This window comes from Chiroxiphia lanceolata, chromosome 23, assembly GCF_009829145.1.
Source record: "Chiroxiphia lanceolata isolate bChiLan1 chromosome 23, bChiLan1.pri, whole genome shotgun sequence".
Lineage (NCBI taxonomy): Eukaryota > Metazoa > Chordata > Aves > Passeriformes > Pipridae > Chiroxiphia > Chiroxiphia lanceolata.
In genome coordinates, this window is record NC_045659.1 from 4,543,237 (window position 1) to 4,558,020 (window position 14,784).

General features: G+C 53.6%; 1 protein-coding gene across 12 annotated transcripts in view; it reads left to right on the forward strand.

The window, feature by feature from the left end:
* The window catches only part of OPCML (opioid binding protein/cell adhesion molecule like), a 334,646-nt gene that overhangs the window by 302,575 nt on the left and 17,287 nt on the right, over positions 1–14,784 (forward strand). For all 12 annotated transcript variants that reach the window (XR_004360702.1, XM_032709420.1, XM_032709419.1 and 9 more), the window contains 5 exons: positions 3,783–4,015; positions 13,090–13,215; positions 13,505–13,639; positions 13,720–13,840; positions 14,504–14,655. Coding sequence is in view for 11 of the 12 variants with exons in the window: in XM_032709420.1 (XP_032565311.1) it covers positions 3,783–4,015; positions 13,090–13,215; positions 13,505–13,639; positions 13,720–13,840; positions 14,504–14,655 (767 nt within the window). In the remaining variant the exon portion in view is untranslated. The remainder of the gene's footprint in view (positions 1–3,782; positions 4,016–13,089; positions 13,216–13,504; positions 13,640–13,719; positions 13,841–14,503; positions 14,656–14,784) is intronic.

Here is a 14,784-nt window from a genome sequence, read left to right on the forward strand (position 1 = left end):
TTTATCCCTCCAAATTAGTTCCAGAAAACTTGTGCTGACCATGGACAAGATATTTCCCTCACCACTGGGCAGGTGTCGAGGGCAGCCCCAGGCTTTACCCTCGTGCTCGGATGAGTCAGCAGTGCAGGAAAGGTCCCTGACGAGGCTGGGAAAGGTGGAGGATGAAGGTGGAGGGTGTTGTGACTCGTCCCACATGTAGGAGTGGTGCTGTCAGTGTCATTGATGGGGCTGGGCAGGAGCCTGCTGCGGGAGCGGCGCGGGGGTCTCTCCTAATAGGTGCAGGAGGAGGGGGACGGTCACTTTGTGCCGCCGAACACAAAGGGCACATCAGCGGAGTTATCTGTATTGTTGACACTAAGTGAAATAATTCCGTGGCAAACTTCAAAATTAGCATTTAAGGATGAGGAATAGGGGCAATTAGAGGGGAAGCGGCGCAGCGCCGGTGCCCCCGGCTCCCACCCTCATGCATCTTCTCGCGCTGCCGCGTTCAGGTTCAGCGCCCTTGTCTCTGGTGGAGCACTGGGATCCCTACGGCAGCTCTCGTCCTCCCACAGAGAGGGGATTAATATGGGCCTCAGGAGATGAAGCCTTCGAGAGGCCACATGTATCATTGTGAGCGCCAGGGGCTGGAGCTTGGGCAAGGCCCAGCCTCTGAAGCTCTCCTGCAAGCTGCTCTGGAGGAGAGAAGTCATGGTTGGAGGCAGCTGAAGGTTTGCAGATGGTGAAAAGTCTCTGCTTGAAGGCAGTGAGGGTCTGAGTGGGATGTGGGGATGGAGGAGCATGAAGAAGGGCTGCGTGGGGGAGCCAGGACACGGTGTGTGCTGGGGGCTAAGGTTTGGGCTGATGATATCATTCCCAAGATATTCCCCCTGCCTTGCTGATGGGTTTTCTCCAGGTGAACTGCAGAGCCAGGATGGGTTTATTTTCCTCCCATCTGACAGGCCCTTTATTGTCTTTTGTCCCTTCTGGACTCATAAAGCAGAGTTTCTGGAGATGGATACGCCTTCAGGAGACTGTTAATGGGGGTTTGTCTTTGGTTTTAATTAGATCCCTTCAAGGGAAAACCTCCTGGCCTGCTTTATTATCCAGCTTTGTCAGAGCTTGTCTGCTTTATCTAAACACTTTGCAGAAGTCTCTTTACCTGTTTGCTTACTGGAGACATTATCATAATCCTGGTCAATTGGAAATGGGTAGCAAAGACGGCTCAGCAGACAAGGGAGCTTAGCAGCTAATGGAGATCGCTTTCCCAGACAGGTAAAGAAGCTGAGGAGGTGCTCCTTGTGCCAGGCTGTCCATCAGTATTTCCTTTGTAGTGTCAATTGTCCAGGCACAGGAAGACTGTTGGCAGGAAGGCAAGGTCAGCTGAGAAGGTGCCTCCAGGAATGCTGTGCTCCATGCCAGCTGATGGCTGGTGGGTTTTCTGCTGGTGGTGGTTCTGACACATTTCCAGGAGGTGCAGGAGGGTTGGTTTTCTGAAGGAGGGTGGTTTTCCTGATCACCTGTAGCTGCAGAGGACAGCCCAGGCTCCGGTGGAGAGGAGCACAATGCTGCACAATCGGAGCCAAAGGGACTTGGTCCTAAATTAGCTATTGAGTGGCAGCAATTGAAGAATTAGCTCAAGGAGCAGGGAGGAGGAGCCTTTTCCTCCTTGTTCTTGCCCTGAGTTTGTTAGAGGGGTCTCAGGTCCCTGCTCCCTCGCTCTGAGTGGTTTCTAGGGCGGTACCTGTCACCACAGACAAGGGAGGCCGATGTTGTTCTTCCCCTCCCTCACATGAACGTGTCCACCTGGGACACCCCTGTGTGCCTGTGCAGGTGCAGCTCTGAGTTGTAAATACGAGCTGTAAACGCAAAATGAACCGCCCCAGTTCTTGGGTGTCCTGGACCAGCCTCAGATTTCCCTGGGAAGCACATCCCATACGCGCCAGCCGAAGCCGGGCAGCGACAGTCGAACGTGCTCAGCGCGAGCTTCTCGTCCCTGTCACTTCAAACCCTAGTCCTTGTGCTTCACCCCTAATGAGGGGACCCAAGAGCACCTCGCAGGGCTGTAGTCTGGATATTTATATGAGCGCAGACATGCAAGTTGTCTGTTTTACATATTGCTGCCCTGATTTTTCGGTGCACGCGATGAATAATTTACAGAAACCGTGTGTAAGTATCTCTTTATTATTCATTATAATGAAGTGAGACAGCAGTAATAGTCCACTAGACTGGAATCCCCCAGGGCCGAACTTCACTCGGCTGTGCTCAGCTCTCCCCCAGTTAATTTGAACGAGAAGAGAGGACTCGGCTTCCCGACAAGGATGGTGCCGTCTGCCGGCACGAGGCCGCCTTGGTCTGGCAGAGCTGAGCCGGTGCTGGGATATGTCTGACACCCGGGCAGGCTCCCGGCATTCTGGCAGTGCCGCGGCGGGTGGGGAGGGCCATCCAGGGCCATCCGTCTTTCCCGGTGTCCGTGCATGGTGTGGCTGGCAGAGACGAACGGCTCCTGCAAGGGGAAAAGGACTTGTTTGCGGGAGGATATATGGCTCGTTCCTCTGAACTGAGCGCCCGGGGGGACCCTCAAACATGCCAAGTGTCGCCCCTTCCCTCCGCCCGATTAATAATCTCGATCGAGGTGACGCTCTGCAGTCTCAGCGAGGGAGGCATATAACACCTCGGAAACCTGGGCAGGAGAGGTGCTGTGGTGGGGACAAGGACAGGAACAGCCTTCCAGCCTCTCTCCGAATTTACAGGCATGTGGAGAGGGACTCACATGAGTTTCTTGATTGACTGTAGGTGCCTTTTCCTGCGATCTCAGCTGCACAAAGCTGCGGTAGCACTTCCATCACTGGCACTACCGCACACCTAGCTTGGTTTTCCCGGTTTTCTTTCATGCCAAGGGACAGCTTCCCTACTGTGGTCCTCAGGTGGGAAAGGTGAAGCTCCTGAGAGGTGCCAGGCTCTTAATTTAGCCAAATGCTTGGTGCTTTTGCCGTGGGTGCAATGGAGGCAGCAGAGAAGGCCACGAGTAAATAGATGGAGAAAAATCTGTCAAACAGAACGAAAAAGCCATGTTTTCCAGGAACATTTTGATTCCCTTCCCCCCCCCCCACTCTTTGCCAAGTGTAAGTCAGTGCTGTGGGCCGGAGCTGCCGAGCTCCCGCGTGCCTCGGAGCGGGGAGGGTGGGAGCCAGGCAGGAAATAAATAATGGAAACGACCGCGCTGTGTTTTCAAGGCACTTGTAGGATTTACAGCTGCTTATCCAAATGTTCCCTTCCCTTCTCTGTGTGCTGGCTTGGCCGTCTCTGGCTGTTCCTCTCCTTCCCCTCTCCCTGCGCGTGTTCTGCGGCCCCTGTCCCCCCGTATATCACCCCGGGGATGGCTCGAGGGCGTGCCGACAAGACCAACTGTCAGCAGATTTTACAGCTTCATCTGAAATTCTCAGCGCATGGCGGGGGTGAGGAGGGGGCTGATGGAGGTGGCGGGGGGGTAGGGATAGTAGATAGGGATAGTCTGCGTGGCTTGCGGAGGTCGAATGCGACCGGAATTTTGTCTGCGGTTCCCCGGTGGTGTGTCAAAGAAAACGGGAGGGTTTCTTTCTGCTGAACCCGCCGTTTATGCGAAATCTCGGGTGATGGGAGGATGTGGGGCAGGGCTGTGCGGCCGCGCCATGTGCCACCTCCGTGCTGGCAGTGATGGGGAACCGGTGCCGCAGCTCCCATCCTGCTCCCACCTGGTTTTGGGGTCGGGGATGCTCCCTGGGTGCTCTCAGGTGTGTGACGCTCTGTCTCTCCCGCCACAGGTGTACTGTGGATGACCGGGTCACGCGGGTGGCGTGGTTGAACCGCAGCACCATCCTGTATGCCGGCAATGACAAGTGGTCTATAGACAACCGCGTGGTCATCCTGTCCAACACCAAGACCCAGTACAGCATCAAGATCCACAACGTGGACGTGTACGATGAGGGCCCCTACACCTGCTCCGTGCAGACAGACAATCACCCCAAGACCTCGCGCGTCCACCTCATCGTGCAAGGTAGGTCTGAATGTGTCTCCTCCTGGAGGGGTTTGATCTGCAAGGGTGTCTGGATCTGTGAAGGGTTTAGAGACCCTGTTGGTGATGGACATGGAACCAATATCAGCTGCTTCAGGGATTGCATGGTGTCCCAGTTTTGGGGTAGAATTAATTATCTTCCTAGGGGCTGATATGGGGCTGTGTTTTGGCTTATTCTGAACACAGGGTTGATAATACAGGGGTGTGTTTGTTATTGCTGAGCAGCGTTTACACAGAGCCAGGGCCTTTTCTGCTTTTTTGCACTGCCACATGGATAAGGAATTTGGAGGTGCCTGGGAAGCTGGGAGGAAACACAGCCAGGGCAGGTGACCCAGACTGACCAAAGGGGTATTCCAGACCATATGACATCATGCTTAGCACATAAAGCTGTGGGGAAGAAGGAGGAAGGGTGTGTGGGGGAGAAGCAGATCCCAGCAGCACAAGGCCCTGTGATTTTGGGAGAGGCTGGATTCTGTGAATGTTGAAGTCACAGTGAGACCACAAAGGGCTTTTGGCACAGGGTTTCATGGACAAGTGTGTCTATGTAGCAGATGCTGTTGGGTTGCAAAGCAGCGTCCTGGGGCTGTTCTGATGAGGGGAATCCAGGTGCCCGTAGCACTCTGATGGATGCTGCCTCTGGATCCTTGTGGCTTTGCACCAGCTACTGGCTTTTGTCCGGCCTCTAGATTAATTTTTCAGAGTTAGTGTTAGTTCAGGTTAGATAAAGATAATGAAAGTTTCCTAATCCTCTTAAAGAAGATTTATTTGGCTGAGTAGAAAGCTCTCGGAATACAATAAAGCGTGTATAAAACCAGGACCTAATCTTTCCTTTAATTTCAAACAGCTGATGGGTATTGATTTTGCAATGAGCAAATCTGAAAACTTTCTCAGCCTCGACATGTCTCTGAGAAGCCCCCAGCAGAGTTATGTATGTATTTATGTATCCTTCTCACTGGGAGGAGGCAGGGGTTGATTCTGGCAACCTATCCAAGAGGTTTTCCTGCCCAGTGTCAGTGGGAGTGTGTTGGGAAACCCTGGATCGTGTGCAGCAGGCTGTGATGGCGAGCGGAGAGCTCACCTTGGGAAGAGGGGAGCAGAGATCCATTGGGAACATCCCTCCATCCCCTTGGTCGGAGCTCCCCCTCTTCCCCTTTCTGAGTTGCGTGTGAGCTGTCCATCTGTGAAGTTTAATCTGTTTATCCTGTCTGCTCTCTAATCGTGCTAATCCATCCAGTCAACACCGGTGAAGTATCCGACTGCTTTGCACCTAATGAAATCAGGTGAACTGGCAGTGATGCTCAGCCCCTGCTCTCCTCACCCCTTTTTGCAGGCACTTGCCAGGCTTGGGCAGGTGGAGGTGAGAGATAGTTTGTGTCCAGAGCCTGGTGGTGAGGCATTTCTAACTGTGCTGGGAGTTTCTTTCCTGGTGTGAGCAAGTCCTGTTGAATTGCTCCCACTGCAGTCATCACTGCAGTTCTCAGCAGTGGTGCTTATCCACAGCCTGAGAGGAGCTGGGGATACAGGCACAGGTCAAGTGGTCCATGCTGAGCAGGGTCTGTATTTCCCTTTCAATGTGTTAAGCCACACAGTCTGTCTAAGCTGGTCTGTGAGAAAATCCATCTGTAGGTGCCACCTTGCAATCCCTTTGATGGTGGTGGCCAATGAGGCAAATCCTTCTGTGCTGTGTTCCCAGTTCAGCCTGTGGAAAAGGTTACATGGAGAACTCACAGCAACCTTCCAGTATCTGAAGGAGCCTTAAAGAAAGCCAGAGAGGGACTCTCCATCAGGAGCTGTAGTTACAAGGAGTAATGGATTCAAACTGAAAGAAGGGAAATTTAGTTTAGATATAAGGAAGGAATTCTTCCCTGTGAGGATGGTGAGGCCCTGGCACAGGTTGCCCGGAGAAGTTGTGGCTGCCCCATCCCTGGAAGTGTCCAAGGCCAGGTTGGACAGGGCTTGGAGCAACCTGGGACAGTGGAAGATGTCCCCATGGCAGGGGGTGGAATGAGATGAGCTTTAAGGTCCCTCCCAACCCAAACCATTCTAAGATTCAGCCCCACTGCAGTTCCTTGGTGGCTAAAATGTGCTTTCTAGGGGGCTTTCTGTGAGGATGAATAACATACAGTCCTTTGCTCAGTGCTGGGAGGAAGGGAGCAGTTTTCCAAAGATGCATTTGGTCCTTGCTGTTACTGCAAGCAGAGCACACACTTTACAGGGATGGGAGCAAAGCCCTGTTTCTGGCCTCAAAACTGAGGTTTAGGTTTCTCCTCTGTTTCCTGGCCTCACCGTGCCAGCGGGCTGACAAACAGGCAGTAATGGCCAGTTAGCAACTGTATTCAGGTCAATTAATTTCTATTTGTATTTTTGCAAAACTATAAGCTGGCCGGAGAGGGTATTGATTGTTTGTCCCCGTCTTCAATTGGGTTTTAATTGTGCTGCTGCAGGGCCCAGCCTTCCCTCCCAGCAACCCAGCGATAAATCTGCCAGGGAACCGCCGTCAACAGTAAATGTGTCTCTTAGTAGCACTATTAATATGTCTCTTGCATTGGTTCATTGCAACAGCCATTAACAGGGTTTATAAGAGTGTAGATGGCAGGAAGCCAGAAGGGGTTTTTTGTCTCCCTTCTCTTTTTTTTTTTTTTTTCCAAACACTGCCTCATGACGAGGGGACAGATGCTTTCGGGGACATGTGCGGGGCTTTGTGGCACGTCAGAGTGTTCTGGGGAGAGTTTGGAATGCAGAGAGAACAAGCATTTAATCTCCTATAAGCAGAAGATGAGCCACCTCATCCTGCTCTTCTCATAAACAGTTTGAGTGGAGGCTGTCATGGGGCTGGACCTTGGCGAGCACTCCTGCCTCTGGGATGAGCCCTGCAGAGCCCACCTCTGCTCCTGGGAGGTGCAACCTTCCAAGGAGAAGCCAGGAGGTCTTACCTCACAGTGCCACAGAATGGTTTTGGTGTGAGGAGTGTGGTAGACCACAGGCGTGTCACAGCTGTGCCTTCTTGGCCTGGGCTGCTTCAGGATATGCTTCAGTCTGAAATGTGGAGCTCAGGGTCAGTGTTTTTGTGGAGGCTGTGACTTTGGGATCCTGTCTGGTAGAGATTTTGGCAGTGAGCATTGATACTGACCATCCCTACCTAATAGTGGTCTTTGGTATTCCTCAGATGTCCTCTGGTTCTGATTTATTTAGAGACCCCTTTCCTGTACTGCCTTAGTCCTACTCGCCATGGATTTTTCATTAAAGCCTCTCCAGCTGCTGGCATTATTACTCTTAGTTTCTGGTTGGCACAATCCATTTTCCCATCTCGGTGTTTGCTACTTTCCTCACCCTGGGGACCAGAGCAGGTTTTGGAGGACTATGGCCTTCATTTACAGTACTGAGGTTGTGGTTGTGTGGTGTGTTTTCCATGTGCACCTAAGGATGCTCTCCCAGAGCCGGTCCTGTGTCTCATCTGCTGCCTCTCACAGCAGCACCAGTGCAGGCAGAGCTTTTCAGTAAGTGTTTCAAAACCCAATTGACTTTTTTTTTTTTTTTCCTTCTGATAACAACTGGCTCCTCAAGCCTCTGAAAGGGTCACCCCTACCCCATGCCAGCCCCATTGAGATCTTTTTCTCCAATGGCAAAAGGCTGAGAAGGTGTAGCCAGACCCTTACCTTGCTCCTCCTCCCTCCCTGAAGAAGTAGAGGATGGGCAAGAGAGTGAAAATGGCCAAATGAAGGTGATGCAGCAGCAATGTGGCAATGAATTCAGAGGCAAAGGAGCCCAGAGAAAATCTGGAAGGAATAGCAAAGATGGTAGAAAAAAGCAAGTGGAGGAGAAATAAAAACAAAACAAAACAAAACAAAAGGATGAGAAAAAAAGCCCAGAGACTTGTAGAACAAAGGGAAGAGGGAAGGAAATGTGCACACACAGAACTGAGTATCAAAAGGACAGGAGGCAGCAAAGGGAAGAAATGAAAGAGTAATGAAGGAGTGAGGAGAGAGGAAAGGTCTGGAGAGGGGAAGAGTTCAACTGGTGGGAAGTAATCAGCACTCACTGCCCAGGCAGGAACAGCCACTGTCCTGAAAGCCACTGTCCCAAAATCTGGATGGGAGGATGGAAAAGAGACAGGATGGAAAGCACCCAGAGAGCATCCTCGGGCTCCCATTCTTGAGGCTTCTTAAAAGTGGTGAAAAGGAGCCATTGGGATGTGTCACAGGGATCAGGAGCCGCTGGAACAAAAGCACAGCAGCAGATGATTAATTACTGCAAAAAGCAAAAATGGGGAAGAGGAGGGAGAACTGGAGAAGTTGTTTCCCGATTATATTTCTGAACAGAAAGAACATTTTAGCGCGCGCACAAATAGCTCCCTGGGAAGCACTCTCACTTCCTAATTGTTCATAAATTTACTGACAGGTGGTTACACAGTAGGTATAACACTGTGAGTTTCGGTTTTATTGCTTTCCCCGTCTCAATGTGAAAACTTGGAGAAAAAGGATGCACAGCGAGCAGTCGGGTGACTCCGCCTGGGAAAGGGTGTTCAGTGGCTGCGTTTAATTTTTGCCATGTCCCTTCCCATCAGAGGATCACACAAAGAGTGTTTTACTGGGGGAAGGCTGTGAAAAGGCAGCATTCAAGACCCAGAGAAGGGAAAGGGAAGATATGCCTGAAATGGAGAACACGTGAGGCCGTGTCACGCCGCTCGCTTGGCAGGGAAATTTGACAAAAATCACTCTGTTGACCAGTCTGTAGCTTTCAGATCGGCTTAGTCCATTATCTCAATAAAATCAGCTCTGATGAGCCTCTTAGACTGGGCTGTCAAAGGAATGGGATCGATTAGAGACAATAATCTTTGCTGCCAAGAAGCAACATGTGGTTAAAATTCTTGATGTCACCTCCTTGCCCCAGTCTCTTCCCCCAAAGACTTGATGGGACATCGAGGGTTTGTGCAGGGTGTGTCCTTGCAAGTGTCTCCTGCACCCCAAACCCAAAGATGAGTCGGGAGACAGGGAAGCACATCCATTTCTGTGTGCCAGCCTGGAACTGGCTCGCAGGTGCCCCTTTTAAGGGCATCAGCCCCAAACAGAAGCTGTTCTTGGGAAGGTCTTGTATCGCTGGTGCCTTCAGCAGACATGCAGGGACAGGAGGAGGCCCCAGTGCTGTCCTGCTGTGCTTCTCATCAGTGAAGGAGGTGGAAAGCACAAGCAAAATGTGAGCTTTCAGCATATTTGCCTTCTTTGTGCTGACTTTCTGTACACTAATGAGACCTTGCACAGTGACACCTCTGACAGCTCCATCCTGCCTGTGCCAGGGAGGCTCATGCAGAGTTGGAGGCGCCTCGGGCTATAGGCAGCTGGGGTGCTGGGGAAAGAACTCCAGCAGGCATCCGACCCCTGCTAGGGTGACAGTCTCTGTCCCTGGTGCTGACAGCATCTCCTGTCAGAGGGCACAGCTGGACACTGCAGCTGGAGAGCTGAAGGAGCAGCATGAACGCTGCATCTCCCCAAAGCAGGAGGTGTCTGAGAGGGGATGGTAAGTGAGGCAGGAGCACAGCGTACCGTAGGTGGGGCAGTGTCCAGGAGGCTGTCACCTCCCTGCAGAGCACCAAAGATGAGATGTCCCCCTCTGGAGTCCCCTATGGGGACCCATCCCCTGAGTAGAGGTGGGGACGTGGCAGTTTGAAGAGCCCATGGGTATCCATCTGTCATCTCCCCTTACCGCGGTGTGGGAAGAGGTCTCTTTTAATGGATTGGGAGCTAATGATGTGGAGGAGGGACATCAGTTGCATGTGTCAGCCGCGGTGCTCATGCAGGCTCTCTGCTCCGAGGCGTGCAGCAGGAATGATCTGGCAGCTAAAAATAGTCCAGGGCCATGGTGGCGAGTGCCTCCGGTGGGGCTCGGCGCTCCGGAGCAGCCGGGGATGACTCAGCCCGCACGCGGCCGCGTGCGTCAGCGTCGTGTGGAGTCACTGATCACGCAGCCATCACAAGCTCTGAGCTGTCCCATTCCTTTTGTCCCCAGATGGGACAGCCAGTGCAAAGCCATCCCTGGTGCCCGGAGCAGGCAGCGGGACCAAAGGTGTTTAGGGAGAGTCCCAGAGATCCCCTGAGTATGGCATGTAGCATCAGGACACGGCAACCTCGGTGTGTGATGTAGCCCCACAGGGCTATTTGCAGCCCCAGTTTGGGAGCTGAGAGGGGGGGATGGTACCTCACAGTCCCCACGAAGGGTGGCAGACACTGGCACGTGCCCGGGCCCGACGGAGAGCGTGAATCGGCGCATCGCGCGGTTCGGGTCTCGAGTGGTAAAGGAAGGAGATAAATCACGGGCTTATTGTTATTGAATTTAGTGGCATCGCTTTCACATTCAATTTCCCTCACCGGCTTTCCGAACAAACAAGAAATTACAGTGCAAATGTATTTTTTGGCTTACCAAACCTTATGCATTAACTTCCCCGTGATTAATATTACGCGGGGTTGACGAAATCCTCCGCGGGCCGCTCGCCGCTCCCGCGAGACCGCGTCGCTCCTCGCTTCCTCAGGATTTATTCTGTATTCAATTTGCTTGTAGCTGTAGGCTTTTACAATGAAGGCGGGACCAGGGGTAAGGGGGGATGGAGATGGTGTTCTACCCTGTTGCTTTTTCCTCAGCAGCTGCGTAGGGCAGAGAGAGAGAAATGTAGAGAACGAAAGGTGATCCAGGGAAAGGATGCTGTCAACAAGTAAAAGACTAGGAACAGCATCCACAGTCATGCTGGAGGGCTGCGAGGCATTAGCAGGGCTGTCTGATCCAGGAGGGGACCAAGAGGGATTTACAGGGGATGGAGGAGAGCATTTGGACTCTGTGCCCAGCACCAATCCCAAACTGTCCCCACCTTGAGACAAGGCAGTTCAGGTGGGATGTGCATTTCAGGGCAACTTTGCCTGTGCCTTGGCTGTAGCTGCCTCCTGAAATTTACAGGGCATGACTGCAGCTTGAGTTTATCCACAGTTGTGTTTGCCACCAAACTCAGCCTGCCCGCATCCCTACGTGGTCCCACCTGCTCCTCCCATAGGATTAAGTCCTCCCGTGACAAAGCCAGTGCGTCCTTGAGACGCCATCCTTGACAGCCCAGTCTGTGGGATCTATAAAAATGTAATCAAGGTCCTCTGATGTCCTTCTCCAAGTCCTGGTAACCTCATAGGCAACGATCGCCACCGTGGCAGGGTATTGAGCTGGGGTCCCCGCTGTCCGTGGGTATCCCTCCACTCCACATCCCTGCTGGCTCTCAGGGGCATTCCTGATTGGATTAGGGCAGGCAGTGGCGCTGGGGGGTTGGGAAGTGCTGTTCCCTGCTGTGAGACCTGCTGGCATGTCTGTGTCAGCATCCTTTGCTGAGGGAAGGGCTTTCAGGCTGACGTGTGTGTTCCTGTGGCTTGGGGTTTTCTCAATGGGAGCACTGGGACTGTAGTGGTTATGGGTACTGATAATTTTTTCCACAGGAATGAAAGTATTTCTGTGCCTGGGGAGGGGCACAGGCTCACAGCTGTGCCCGGAGCACCAGTTTCTGCACGTCACTTTGTTACTTGTGGTTTGGGACTCAGGGGATGGGATGTCAGGCATGAGCTGAGAGGGCTGTGAGGGTAAGGATAGAACAGTGGCTGTGATTTTACTTGTGCTCTGCATCTCTGTCTATCACTAGTCCAGCTCCATGGTATCTGTAGGCAGGAGAACACAAGGGAGAGACAGGCTATTGTCTGGAGCAGGGTCCACTAGTGATGCTGCTGTCTTGGACCAGAACTGCTCATGAGGAAGGCTGGTTTGCAGGCTCACGAGCAGGTGAAAAAATGCTCAGCTGTGTGGGAAGGCTTGTCCTGGATGTTCTTGTGGTTTCTGGATGTTCCTGGTACCAGTTTGAGGGGCTGTTATTGGAGGGGAGAGGTGCAAAGCTGCTGGTAATAGGGGTTAATGTCATCTCCTTGTCTGAGTGAGGAAGGGCCATTTGCAGCCTTCCCAGAGCTCATCCTGGCTGCGCTGTTGGAGTTGACCGGCTCCGCTCCGAGCGTTAACTACATTTTCCAGCAGTCGCCGGCACACACTTTTCATTTTTGGATTGCTGCTTTCCCCTGAAGGACTCAGACAATCTCTCTCTGCTATAACAGACTGTACTTCTATATTAATGTGTCAAGTAGCTGGGAAATTTACTGCTTTGCAGAACCCGTCGGGCTGCATGGACTGTGCCGCATCTTTGCCGCGGCTTGTCCCGCTGTGCCGCCTCTCCCGCTCTGGGAGAGAGGAGAACCTCCCTGGGGGTGTGAGGAGAGCTTCCCTGGGGGTACCAGGGGAGCTGGGCAGCACTCACATCCCCTTCCAGGCAGTGCTGGTGTCAGCCATAGTGGTTTTCAGGCGAGCATCCTGGAATCCCAGCGCTGTGGGAGAGCCCAGGGTGCAAGGGTTGGGCGTGTGATGCCACTTGAGCTTGGGCTCCTGGCACATTGTGGGCTTTGGGAGGGGGCACAGGGCATCATTTTAGGCATGGTGTTTAGTTTGAGGAGGGTTGTTTTGTGTGGCCTCACTCACTCCCTGGGGTGCTCACCCTTTTGGGGACTGTGTCCAACAGCCCAGAGCACCGGGAAGCAGCATCGGCGAGCGGACTTTAATTGCTTTTTGCCATGGCTGGGGATATTTATAGGAGCGGAGATTGCCAAGTTATTTATTAGATGGAGTATCTGGGGATAGAGGAATATAAATCACCATGGCCGGTATTGAATGGAGCAGACGCTCAGTAATTTTAACAGCTTTAATAAATATGCTAAAATATGAGCCTTGTTGCAGGCCATAATGAGAGCTGGTTATCAGGGTCTCGGCCGTGGAGCGGGGGGGCTGGCACGGTGAGTGGACCCCTTCATGCCCTGCATTTGTGCTCGGCCCCAGTCCGTGATACTGGTTTGGAGACGTGGAGTTGGTGTCTGGACAGGGTGACAGGGTGGACACCGACGTGCTGTGATGGGACAGGTCTCATGGTTGGAGCCTCCCGGCGGGGCCTGCTGAGCCGGTGTGTTGATGGTGGTTTCGGTCTTCTTTTTGTCTTGCAGTGCCCCCCCAGATAGTCAACATCTCGTCGGACATCACCGTGAACGAGGGCAGCAGTGTGACCCTCATGTGCCTGGCCTTCGGGAGACCGGAGCCCACCGTCACGTGGCGGCACCTCTCCGGGAAAGGTGAGACCCGGCTCCAATGAGGGGTCTTGCCTGGCTTGTGTGGGTGAATGCACGTCCCCGTAGAGGTGGCTGGGGTGGCATTAAGGTGGCTCACAGTCTGTTATGGGGGATGGAACTGCTGACTCTTCGGCCTTGGTATGGGGGTGAGGATGCTTGTCAAGCGATGTCCCAAGCTTTCTGTGCAAAGGGGATGACAGACGCCCACACAGGGTGTGTCGGGGGGGACAGGGGCACAGGGGAGGTACCGGTGTGGTGGGTGACGGTGCCACGTGTTCAATACATCTCCCAGGGCAGGGCTTTGTGAGTGAGGACGAGTACCTGGAGATCACGGGCATCACGCGGGAGCAGTCCGGGGAGTACGAGTGCAGCGCCGTCAACGACGTGGCCGTCCCGGACGTGCGGAAAGTCAAAGTCACCGTCAACTGTGAGTGCGAGGGACGGGGGGGTCGTGGGGGGGTTGGGTGTGTGTGACCCAGTGTGACATGTGGCCCGACATCTCCGCAGACCCACCATACATCTCCAACGCCAAGAACACGGGCGCCTCGGTGGGCCAGAAGGGCATCCTGCAGTGCGAGGCCTCGGCCGTCCCCGTGGCGGAGTTCCAGTGGTTCAAGGAGGACACCAGGTGAGCGGCTGGGAGGCAGCAGAGCTTTGGGGCCAGAGGGTGATGAGGTGAGGAGGCAGAGGGAGGTGACAGTGCCTGAGGGCATCACGCAGAAGGTGGCCGAGATCAACTCGTTTTGGTGGGCCTAAGGGCTGAGGGAGTCCCAGGGTTGTTTCTTCCAGGGGTGGTGGCTGTGGGACATGAGTCAGGCTGATGGGTTAAGGGAGGGAAAGTGGGATAAAGTGTTTGTCTTGGTGAGATGCACAAGTCCAGTGGGGGAACGTGTGAGTGTGACCAGTGTCAGGACCCAAGGGAACGGCCTGAAGTTGTGTCAGGGCAGGGTTAGGTTGGATCTCAGGAAAAGGTTCTTCCCCCAGAGGGTGGTTGGGCACTGACCAGGCTCCCCAGGGCAGCGGGCACAGCCCCAAGGCTGCCAGAGCTCCGGGAGGATTTGGATGATCCTCTGGGTCACAGGGTGTGACTCTTGGGGGTGGGCCTGTGCAGGGCCAGGAATTGGACTCGATGATCCTTATGGATCCCTTCCAACTCAGGATATTCTGATTCTGTGATTCTGTATACCGCTGTTGGCTGGTGGGAAGCAAAGGGGTTCCCCGGGGAGGGGACAAGGTCTGTCACAGAGCCCCATCCCCGTGCTCTCAGCACCGTGACCCCGTTTCCCCGCAGGTTAGCGAACGGGCTGGACGGCGTGCGGATCGAGAGCAAGGGCCGCCTGTCCACGCTGACCTTCTTCAACGTCTCGGAGAAGGACTACGGCAACTACACGTGCGTGGCCACGAACAAGCTGGGCAACACCAACGCCAGCATCATCCTGTATGGTAGGTGCCCGTTTTATTGCAGGCAGGTGAGAGAAGGAGGAGGAGGAGTAAGAGGAGGAGGATGAAGAGGAGAAGTTTGGAGAGGAGGAAGATGAAGAAGAGGAAGAGGAGGAGGAGGATGAAGAGGAG